Source organism: Scophthalmus maximus, chromosome 18, assembly GCF_022379125.1.
Source record: "Scophthalmus maximus strain ysfricsl-2021 chromosome 18, ASM2237912v1, whole genome shotgun sequence".
In the NCBI taxonomy this organism is placed as follows: domain Eukaryota; kingdom Metazoa; phylum Chordata; class Actinopteri; order Pleuronectiformes; family Scophthalmidae; genus Scophthalmus; species Scophthalmus maximus.
In genome coordinates this window covers 1,481,766-1,493,908 of record NC_061532.1, presented here as the reverse complement: position 1 = coordinate 1,493,908, position 12,143 = coordinate 1,481,766, and the positions used below count along the sequence as shown (strand labels likewise).

Genomic DNA, 12,143 nt, shown 5'->3' with positions numbered 1-12,143 from the left:
AAGATCTGCACCTGAAGGTTGTAATAAGCAACTATATCCGACATAATTAATAATGAATTTTTAACCAGGAGCCTTCCCATGCCAAGCTGAGCCAATCGGGGAGAGGAGCCTTGGCAGAGGTGAACTTGATGGTCACTGTGACTGAGATCCAGAGATCCTGTATGGAGATCATTGAAGTTTTATAAAACACAGGTCTTATAAGAAGCAGATGAGAGAAACTTCCAAGTGAAGTGAAGCCAATGCGGAATAGCCTCTAAGTAAATAAATTTATTATAGTGTCATTAGCTCAATTCCTTCCTATTTGGTGTTCTGGTGGCCCTAATAAATCAGACATGAGGTGAGGAACAGTGGTATGTTTGGGGACATGTCTGGCTCAGAATGATTGACAGCCACTTGCACGAGGGAAGCCAGCGGGTCATTCACAGCTGTATCTGCCCAAAATATACCCCCTCCCAAAACTATACCTGAGGTTAAAGTGGGCCAGCCTGTTTTATTCTTGAAAACCACTTTGTGAGCAGAGATCACTTCTCACAGATGTTTTTTTTCCACAGTAGCTTCCCCAACAGGGCAAATATTCTGTGTGTACCATAGACTGGGAACGTTGACCCATTGGACAATGTAAATGTTAAAAAAGAGAACTTAATGTAATTACCCGAGGTCATATTTGTGCATTTTTTTGCTTTTTTATTATCAGACGTCTCTCTCTGTTAGGGCTGACTGGCTGACTGGCTGTTGTTACGGCTGTGAACTTTGTCAGAGACATGACAGCCAACCTAGAAACAGATAGTGCACCATTGTTTTTGTAATGACATTTGAGTATGACCTCAAAGTCGTGTACACAGTGTGCTTGGTGTTCCAGTGGTAAAGTCGTGAGAACTGCTATAAGCAACGGCAAATTGGATGCTGTTGACATTACTGTCAGCCACAGAGGTTAACAATTTAGCATGCTACTGTAGCAGGTGCACCTGCTAGGTGCTAGAGCACGATGACAGAGGAAAAGGTGAAGCTGTTGGTTATCAATATTTTGCTCAGATGTACGATCAAATTCTGAAGAAATCCTACACAACCAAAATGACAATGTATTGGCCTCTGACATTTTTTAAAGTGTTTGCAAACACATTCCTCAGAAAATTCCCAGGTCCAAGGTATTGATCACCTCAAAAGGGCAGCATTCACATTGACCTTTCTCGAGCAAATGATAAACACGAGCCCATTTGAAGGCAGCAAATATGTGTGTATACATCTTTTATTCGCAAAACTAATTTTTGATTGCAGTTTTCATGTTTTACTGTTTTGCTAGATTGAGTTAAAGAAGCTTTAATATGGTGTTTTCAACATAAAAAGCCCCTTTAATATCAAAGTGAAAACAGATCTCTACAAACTAAGTGGTCTTAAGTACTTACAAATAAAAAACTACTCAGAACCCAGATCCTTTACTTAAGTAAAAGTACCAATATCACACTGTAAACACACTCTTTCCAAAACCAAAGCCTGCTGTGAGAACATTATGAAAGTAAAATCATAAAAGGATAACCTCGAAATTTACTGAAAATATACAGAAACGAAAGCACCTACTGCAAAAAAAATGAAATATATCATATTATGTGATATCATTAGGTTATTGTTTCTAATCCATTGGATACCCTAAGTAGCATTTTGCTGTTGTAGTTGGTTTTTCATATGGGGCTAAAGAGGATTTAATTGGGGATTCACCTGAAAACTGTCACACCTCTCATTTATAGATTGAAGATCTGGTCAGGGTTATATTCAGTGTGCTGTGATACAACAATCTATAATGCATTTGTTACAGCCCTTTCAGAGTCTAAGACTAAGGGAAATAAGAAAAAAACATGAGTCAGGTGAGGCCAAGAACAAAGGACAGGGCAGTGGGTGACAACAAATAATGAAACAAACAGAATTAAACCACCAGGTAACCCTCAGAAACCCTCTGACTCCCTGACGCTGCCATAGCCCCATTTCACTGCAGACATTTTGACTTTGCTAGGACAGAAAACAACTATTGTCACTATCAACATGAACAATGGCTCTATTCTGTTCAAGAGTCCCAGTAAGACATGACAGTGGTACAGTGAGCCAGATTGGACAATACCATGACCCTGACACAGATAAATGGCATTCAGCCATCATTCATTTCAATATTTCACCCTGTGACCAGTTAGTAACTGCATTCTTACCTGAATACAGAAATCATTATTATTCATTATCCATTCAAGTGCTTTTTTTATTGTTTAGGATACTTTGTTCAGGAACAAAAAAAATTCCACATGTCCCCATTGTCTTTCCCGCATTCAAGCAGGGTCAACCAACCTTTTGATAATTTAGATTGAGCCTCACTCAAGGGAACACATTTCTACTATGTTTAGCATCCTATATGACTTTTGCAAACGTATCTAGTTCTGTCAGAAAGTTCACAAATGGAGGCATTGTAGAGCTATTTGTCATTCTGAGTCCAATACGACTCATTGACAGACTGAAACAGAGATAATAACTCACAATCTCCTAAAATATAACGTTATGGACTGATTATATATAAGGGCAAATCTCAGTTTAATTAATTTCAAAATACTTCAAATCAGGTCTATATAACATTCCAGGTTTCTTGAAGTATCAATAATGACTTAAATTGTATAGGCATTACTTTTAAATCATTGTACCTTATTTCCATTTTCTGTCAATGATTTATTCATTTGTTGTAAATATCAATAAAAAAATTAGTTGTTCTCAAAAAAGTTAAACATGTTAAACATGAATTAATTAGGTGCACAGTTAATCCCATTCCAGGGATACTTGTATGTGTACTTGTACTTTTATCCTTGTTAGAATCAGTTTGACAATTAGACAAAGTGACACACCTTCAAAGGACAGTTTCAGTTTCAACACCTGGTTTTTGGGATGCAGGTTAGACTTATTTTAGGGTTAGAGTCATGGTTAGGATTAGACAAGCAATTGTGATGGTTTGGGTTAGGGGCTCGGGTAAGGGGCTAGGGAATGCATTATGGCAATGACAAAGACATCAAGTCTTAATGCCAGGTGAGTAGTAGCAGAACAGCCTGGACCGGACTGGTTCAATTTCGAGTCAGTTGTTACGGTCTGTGGCTCCTCCAGTGGACAGTCTTAGCCGTGGGGTGTAACTTTGAAACTGGGTGGCGCTGGTGGGCTTGGAGCAGGATGTCAACCATCGCCTTAGACCACCGAAGAAGAAAAAGACCAATGTTGTCTTCCGCCGCTGCGATTCACGTGGTAGAAGAACAGCGTGAGAGCTCCCGTCTCTGTCAGGAGGACGAACTAAGTCGCCAACATGACACAACTGGACAATGTGGTGTAAGTTTGACACGTACTTCTTTGGAACTCATTGTGCTTAAGTGTCTCTTTGTTGTATCTCTTCTAGAAGTGTCGTGTTCGGTGCTCGCGAAGCTATCTCTTATTAGCCTAGCATCCACTGTGGCAGGCTAACATTAGCTCCCGGTATAGAAGTCCTTGTTAGGCTACATAGGTGTTTCTAATACTGGTCGTGTGTCTGCAGAAAGCCAAAGTCAAAGCGCTCCAAGCGCTTCTTAGACAGCAGGGCGCCCAAGCTGAGTGAGGACCTGAAGAGTGCCATGATCATGAAAGGAGGGAACACCAGCCTGACCGTAACCCAGGCCCTCAAGGACCTGGTAAGCCACCCGGTGACACACTCACACTCTTTTCATACAGTTACCCTCCACATGCTAATCCAGAGAGGAGGTGGACATGACAACATCAACGGTGTGTCCGAACGTCTCTGAAAGATATGTTAGTAGTTCTCCATCAGCTCCTCTTTATTCCTTCTGCAGTTTTTTTTTAACTTTTCAAGTTTAGCCACTGTGCAACTCTACTGTAATACCACTATATGAATTGAATGGAACTGTGGTTTCCACAAACCACCTCCAGCCAACCTAATTCATTCTTGCTAAAAAGTGATCTACTGACCAACTGTGACTTTGGATTTTAGTGATGTTATTTTAACTTTATATATATATATATAGCTGTGGAATACTGGACAGTACTTTTCATTAGTGCTACTCCCTCTATTTTCTCACATTATTCATTAATATTAAAGTCAAATGATTCCAATATATCACTGGGACAGATTGTTGAACTTATGCTTTGTGATTGAGTCTAAATAGAAAATGATAAATCTTTGGTACAGTTGTAAATTCAAATATTAATAAAATAATGACAAAATGTGTTCCTGTAGTATTCCCTGAAGAAGCCCAATGCTGTGCTGTACAAGAAGTAAGTAATTTTTTGCATCTCAGGAATGATTAAAACTAAAAGTGCAAATAAATGGTAGGATTTCAAGGAGTATCCCCCTCATGCTGATAGATCAGTCTGTATGTATTAACAATGATGAGTCCAAAGTTGAGATTTTTGGTCAAAGTGAGTGTGTAAATATATTGGTTTAGTATTTGCTGTGGCAGAATCAAGAGTATTTTCATTACCTTTAATGAGTTTCCAATTGCACATATTTCAATTTCAAAGAACAATGGGAATGTCAAACACCAATGTAGCTCTAGAAGTGTTGAGTGTTCATCTGCTATTGATTAATTCTCCATTTCATTTTCAGAAAGAACATTACTCGGCCGTTTGAGGACTCAACATCGCTGGTACGTGGAAAGGAAACATAGTAAATGTGTGTACATGTTTTCCATGTGTATAACTAATCATTTGAACTCATCATCAGGAATTTTTCTCCAAGAAGACAGACTCCTCTCTGTTTCTGTTTGGCTCTCACAACAAGAAACGGCCCAACAACCTCATATTTGGTAAAAATTTTTTCACAGTCTCACTTACTTGTAAAATCAACATACACACACCTGTTAATCCCGGTTCTCTATCTGTTCCCAATTGAGTGCAAGTTTTTTGTCTACAAGACAAAAGCAAAGAAAAAAATCCTTATTGTCTTTAAATTGTGTCTTGGAATATTTTGGAATAGTCCCCTAAATTCCAAGTATACACATATTTTTGGACTTGCAGCTTTTCACTGTTCATTTGATGAAGTTGTCATGGGGACTAATCAGGTCTAGTCAACACGCATGTAAACGACTGATTCTACACACATTAAGGCTCCGGCTCCTGGGATTTTATTTGCAGTATGATGTTTCTATAGATGTCCGATACTATTTCCTACCTTCCCAATACTGATTCCAACACCTGGACTTTGCATATCAGCTGATCCGACACCATAGTATTTAAAAAACAACAACTTACATAATGTATTTTAACAGCTGTATGCTACTAACCCTGTATGGAAGTGATGACTGCTATCAAAGTTTTGACCTGATGCAACAACATATCAACAACAACAATTACTTCATTTAAATAGCTGTTAAAGTGCAGCAACAGCTTATCAAAATAAAATGCCTTCAAAGTTTTAAACAGTACAGTAACAGAATAAAACTTAAAAACTAAATACATATAGGAATACATAACAATTCATTTAACAAACTGTAAACATGCAGCCACAGTTAAGAAAAATAAAAATCTTTTCAGTCTGTATCTTTCACAGTAACAGTATAAAACGACAATATGGAATACATTGCTGTTTTGCTTGAGGCAATTTCCAATGGGAAATATTGAAAAATTGCTGACATTTTCACTAGCTCTGGCAAATGCTACCGGAAATCCCTTTTTCATTACTGGTCTATTAACAGCTGATGTAACAGGGGTGGCCTCGAACCCATGGGCACTAGCGACTAACGCTAGTGCGTCTCTCAAGGTGTCGGGGAGAGAGGTTTACACACACTACCACAGTACTCAACTGAATGGCCTCTGTTACACTGTTCTGTCAAGCAAGTACTGTTTAGACAGCGGCGAAGAACTGATTTCAGGTAGTGTAGCATTGGCTTGTGAAAATGTCAGCAAAAGTGCAGTTTTATCTGTGTGAAACTACCGTGAAGACTTGGTATCGGATCTGTATTTACATTTGCATACGCACCAAAACCCGATCCAGCCCATTTGGCAGTATCAGAGGCTTTTTTCAATACTGGTATCGGAACATCTCTCGATGTTTGGAGCACAAGGCTCTTCCATAGTCCTCTGAACTTCTGTCACAGACACTGTATGGAATAGTGTGTGTAATGTAGACATGGACAAAGCTCACACTTCAGTGTCACTGTTTGCTTTGGCATGTTTGCAGGTCGTCTCTTTGACTTCCATGTGCTGGATATGATTGAACTTGGGATTGAGAAGTACGTGTCGCTGAGTGATATCAAGGTAATGGTTGCAATAATTCAGTTCACTTCTGTGTTAAATTGGATTGCATTCATATATTGATGTCATGAAGCCTGCAAATTAAGTGCAAAATCAAAAATGTGGGGAGAAAAATCATTGATAAGGAGGTTCCAGAGACACTTTTGAAACCAAATTTGCCCCTTTTCGTAAAAAAAAATATATATTTTTGAAAAGTTTGTAAATTTGTAACAGGCATAACTTTTACCAAAAGATGCAGCAGACATGAAGTATTTGAATGTGCAATGTACAGTTGGTGAGTTATTAGACAAAATGTTTTAGTGTTCATTGAAGCGCCCTACTTATGGATGACATTAGTCATTTTTGTGTTCGGAGCTTGTTCACACACACACACACAAAACAATCCCCCAAAATTTCACCTTTGCACTTCTTATGATTTAGTACGCACAAACATTCTTAAATAATATGCAAAACAACCAGTAATCTGAAAATGGTCCCAGCACTAATCATCATTTGTAAGATTCAACAGCAACCTCTGGCCACAGGATCAAATGATAAAACCTCAAATTGATAATATACTCTAAGCCAACATAACCGACTGTAGTCTTACCATGACGACCAAACCAGGTTGACAAAAGCCACAGTGACTCCTGTTTTTTGTTTTTTAGTAGTGTAACTGTGGGGCTGAAAGATGCACACCTCTGTACTAGAAACAGAGATCAGTTGCTTCCATGTTTTTTTTCACTTCTGTAGACACATACCATGTTTTCTGATGACCACCCTGTTTACCTAACTTCCCGCTTCCTGAAGTAAAGTCTGTCCTCTCTGTTGCAGGCAAGTAAATGTCCCGAGGGCACTAAACCCATGCTTGTGTTTGCGGGAGAAGCCTTCGATATAGACAATGAGCACAAACGTCTCAAGAGTTTGCTCATAGGTACACACTCACACTATAAAGCTGTTATAGATTTGTTTTGGTTGGCAACGATGTGTCATTTGTATGCTAATGTCGGCCCTTGTCCATTTCTTTCCCCTGCTTTGTAGACTTCTTCAGAGGCCCCACTGTGCCTGCAGTGCGTCTGGCAGGTTTGGAGCATGTTCTTAACTTCACTGCCCTGGATGGGAAAATATTCATGCGCAGCTATAGGTACTGTGACTAAAATTGTTTAAAAATCATCTTTGTATCTCAGTTGGTCAGAGTAGTGATGCTGTTAGCACATCACAAATATTGGGAAGTTCCCTAGTCTCCTAGTGTACGTTTTTTTTGTTGGATATTAGCATACACCAGCCACTCTTTTATTTCCTCTGCTAACATCCTCCATGACAAAATGTGGATGTGACGTGTCATTACAGGTGTTTGCTGAAGAAGTCTGGATGCAGGACACCACGGATAGAGCTGGAAGAGATTGGGCCGTCGTTTGACTTAGTCTTGAGAAGAACACATCTGGCTTCAGACGACTTGTACAAGTTGGCCCATAGACAGCCTAAGGCCCTGAAGGTAAACTTTAACCTGGATACAAGTCCTGGACTTCTGCAGTATTCCTGTTTAAGGCATTTAATGGGGATTAAACAGAAATCAGAAGCAGCCGCGTTGGAAAAAGTCCGGATTATGGAAATAAACATAATGCCTTGAATTTTCATGAATTTCACTTAATTTTCCATGTTTTATTTTAATATTTATCTCTTTGAGCATACAACCCAGTCACTAAAATCTGTTATTTTCAGGTTCATGGTCCCATGAAGCTGTACTGCTTATTACACACACAAAGAATAAGGTTGAAAAGGGCAATGCCAACTTTTCTGACTGCCTTTGGATTGAAAGTAGTTTCCCCCAAAGGTGGCGCCAAAAGAAAGGCCATGTTATTGCCTCATTTTAAAAAGTTATACCTTTGTGCAGTTGTCATTTAAAACTTATTTCTGTATTTAACTGTGTTTCAAGCTTCATGTAAATATACTGCGTCATCGAGAAGCTTGGACAAGCTGATATGAGATGCTTGTCAGACAGTGTGTCATGTGATGATTATGTAACTGTAAAGCTACTGCAAAGTACGACTGACACAGTGATAGACGAACCAATGGACTGAGGAATTTACTAAAAAAAATTTACCTCTAAAACCACGCTACTAACATGGCTAGAAGATTCTATCTAGGAGCATGGGGAAATTACTTTTCTACTCAAACCTCTGTCAAAAACCTGAACATGTAAAAAACAATGTTACAGCAACTTCAGTAAAGGAGAGGTTGAAGAGAATGTAAGTTAGTGGGAAAGTAGGCCCTCCAATGGAGTCGGTGCATTATTTGTACAAATTGTATGTTTCTCTCCAATATTTAATGTAGGTGTATTGTGGTGTAATTTGTCCACAAAATGACAATAGTATGACAAAATGTCAGATTTGTCAATCTGACATGCTGTTAATGCTTCTGCTTTTCCCTGTATCAGCCCAAGAAGAAGAAGAACATTTCCCATGACGCCTTTGGTACCAAGTTAGGCCGGGTACACATGCAGAAGCAGGATCTGTCCAAGCTGCATACGCGCAAGATGAAGGGCCTGAGGAAGAGGAGGGGAGCGGTGGTGGACGGAGAGCAGGGTGGACAGGAACCCAAAGTGGCTAAAGTAGAGAGCTGATGTCCGGGATGGGACAACTGGACTGCTTCCTCCCCCCGTGCATGTAGATCAGTGTCCAGTACTGGACAGTCGCCTTGTTCATCGCACCGCCCATGTGCTTATCATTGCAGGCTTTTACTGTTGTAAGGACTGTGCATGTGACTTGGCATCAGGATACACTTCTATTGTACCCTTTCTTTCCTTTGCCCCTGCAGTATGAAGATAGTAAATGATATCTTCTGAATTATCTGCATATGTGTAAAACTCACATGTCACTATCAGGAAATAAAACTTGTCAATACATTTTGTGTTCATGCTTTAGTTATTTAATTGTGTTCCTGTGTTCACGGTTGGGTCCCTCAAGATTGTTGCTTTTGTTCATGATCCCCTACTTGTGGGGACCCCAGGAAAAATTGCTATTGTTACAATACAGTAGATTATGGGTTTATATAACTAAACTGAAATGAATCTCCTACTTTCCATCTGCTTTCCTTTAACAGTTTTGTTAATTGCTATAGGGCCTGTTTCGCACTTTCCATGTTAACCAGTGTTTCCTCTCTAGCTTATTGTTTAACTCTATAGTAATTAGGGTTTTGGCAAAGGTAAGTTGTTTTGACTGAGTAATTATGTACAATGTTTTTGGGTTTAAAATTAACGATAAGTGCTTACTTTGACTGCACACTATGCAACATGTCTGCACAAAGCTAACTGTTCCACTCACGAGTATGTATCCAAACTGAAGCAGCGTGATCCAGCCATCGTCTTCTGAATTACATTTAGTTTCAGACTTGGTCATCCATTATTGTTTATTTGTAGCTGGTGTTGGAATGTTAATCTCCAAAATGTATTAGGAAGTAGATATTAGAATATATTCTCCTGGCCCATTGGTCCATTGTTGAAGTTTGTCTTTACTATCTTTAACGTCAACAGGCTACACATCATATGATGTCACTTGCAGACATAGAGGAGCTGTTAACGGCTCTGTGATTGGTCGAAAGGGCAGAATCGGTAAGCCTCACTTTTTTTGTTGTTGCTGTGGTCGAGTTACAGAAATCTACCTGGCAACAGTGATGATCTGAATTTTGATTTGTTATTTTTCGCTCACCAAGGGAGGGAAAGCCGTTTCAGTCTCCTTTGATTACACTAACGTCAGCCCCGACACCGGCACTAATCTGAACAGTATTTATTCAGTCAATACCATAGGATCTCAAACTAACGCGGCTACAGATGGCAGTGCCTGCCAGGTATGAAATGACTTCAATGTATTTATATGGACTGAATCTTTTCGCATTTCTGGGATCTGGGACCAGCAGAGGGGTCATGTTCATAATTTTTGAGGCTCACTGGGGAAAGTTATATAATTATACAAAACATGTGAATATGTTATATTTCACACAAAATCAGACAGATAACTGATACAGGCCTTGGTTGGTGTGCTCGTCATTTCTGTAATCTGCATCGAGGTAGACCTACAGCAGTTTAACAAATGTCTGCTCACCTATGAAGAGATGATGGTAAATGAAGTGAGGGTCTTTCTCATATTCATATTTAGGCTTATCTCAAATGACAGTATTGGACATGTGTCTGGACTCTGCGGCGGGATCTCCAGCCTCAACTCAAACACCTCTCCCACTTTGTTTGTGGAGCTTTCTGCTCACCACACGTCCTTCTGCACGTCTGTCTGCTTGCCCAGCAGTTCCTGTCTATTTATAGCAGCTGGGAAGAGGAAGTGAGACCTTGAGCCTGCGACGGGGGAGGGGGCTCCTGTGTATATCTTCTTTTCTCTTTTTTTCACTAGTCGTGCAAAACATATAGTTCAATGAAAGAATAATTTGTCATTTGAGTACGTGGTCATCGCAGCTAAATAACAGCGTCCAATCAGCTGCAGGGTGCCCCGCAGCCCCGCCCCCTCCACGCTGTCTATATATAATATTGCAACAGCAGCATTTAACAGTAACTGTAGGAGCAGACGCGGCCGGACCAGCGCAGTCTCACCTGAATGGACGCAGCTCTCCCCTGAGAGCCACCACTGCTCACACACAACCCCGTCAGCGTGGGACGCTTCACCTCCACGTCCAGAATCCAGCTCCAACACCGTTCGCGGCTCTTTGAATTACAGCTGGGACAGAAGCGATGACAGGGGGCAGCAACATGCCTGCCGGCGATGCACCCGCGGAAGGTGAGCTGCCCTGCGGCGCACCGGCTGGGGACGGGCCGCCGGAGGAGCAGAAGAAGGACACCTGGGAGGCCGCAGGGAGCGTCCCGCCGCGCACAGCGGCTCCGGGGCCGGAGGAGTGCGGCTTCGTGCACCCCGAGGGCGGCTGGGGCTGGGTGGTCATGCTGGCCGCCATGTGGTGTAACGGCTCGGTGTTCGGGATCCAGAACGCCTTCGGGATTCTCTTCCTCTCGCTGCTGCGGGAGTTCGGCTCCGAAGACGATGACGACCTCCGGTTCCGAACAGGTGAGTGGGCCGGGCCGGGCCTGGCCGCGCGGGGGCGACAGCGAGCCCCCCGCGCGCTTCAGGTGACGCATGAATGTAATGATTTATTGTTTTGGACTGAAGGTCACTGCTGTTGGCTAACCCCCCCTGACCAAGAAGGGTCCTCCGGTGTGACAGTGAAGTAGGGTGTGTAGCTCACGGGTGTATTACAGCTAACAGTGAGTGGCAGAGTGGACCCTTGACCTTCGACCTCTCCACGTGTGGAGAACAAACCCTGCAGCCCAATTCTGTACCTTCACAGCGCAGTGACTAATGTGCTATTTTGCCATTTATCCAACTATAATTCAGCTAATGTCAGCTAGCAAGTGACCGTCAATGTGTTTCCTGGTGTGACGGGGAAGAAGAAATGAAACTGTGGTTGAATGACATAGCTGTTGGGGTAGGAGAGGAAGTGTCTCGGTGTAAAAGGCGTTCGTGGTTTTTCAGGGTGTCTGTCTCGAAGGGGGAGCGTGCTGGAAAAGGGTGAGACTTGTTGGCAGTCAACAGTTGCTGCATACTTTCAATGACGGGAAACAGGAGGAGACATGAGAGAAGTTCAGGGTGAACGTCTGCTGCAGAATCACTACTCATCTTCTCACTGAGTGAAGCAGCTCCACTGGCTCTGTTTGAGTTTTTCACATTGTTCTGAACTTTTCTAATGAAATGGGTTTTTAAAAATACAAACAAACGTGATGTCATGGTTCTTGTAGTGTAATTATGTTAATAGCAAAAAAAAAAGTGGTGTGGAGGATGTTAAAATTTTTGTGAATAAAAAGTGAATATGAATGATGAGAGTCAATGCAAAGGTCACAGAAACACATTCTTCCT

At 41.3% G+C, this 12,143-nt stretch overlaps 2 protein-coding genes across 2 annotated transcripts in view; both read left to right on the top strand.

Annotated features, from left to right (window-relative positions):
* Positions 1-3,182: 3,182 nt before the first annotated feature.
* On the top strand, positions 3,183-9,139 carry rpf2 (ribosome production factor 2 homolog). The gene is made up of 10 exons (XM_035617191.1): positions 3,183-3,342; positions 3,545-3,677; positions 4,241-4,278; positions 4,610-4,649; positions 4,727-4,808; positions 6,182-6,258; positions 7,069-7,168; positions 7,276-7,378; positions 7,585-7,729; positions 8,672-9,139. The coding sequence occupies exons 1-10, from the start codon at positions 3,320-3,322 to the stop codon at positions 8,855-8,857; spliced, it is 927 nt and encodes a 308-aa protein (XP_035473084.1). The 5' UTR covers positions 3,183-3,319; the 3' UTR covers positions 8,858-9,139.
* Positions 9,140-10,559: 1,420 nt separating this feature from the next.
* The window catches only part of slc16a10 (solute carrier family 16 member 10), a 40,390-nt gene continuing 38,806 nt past the window's right edge, over positions 10,560-12,143 (top strand). The window contains exon 1 of the mRNA XM_035617189.2: positions 10,560-11,297. Coding sequence (XP_035473082.1) covers positions 10,970-11,297 — 328 coding nt within the window. The 5' untranslated portion in view covers positions 10,560-10,969. The remainder of the gene's footprint in view (positions 11,298-12,143) is intronic.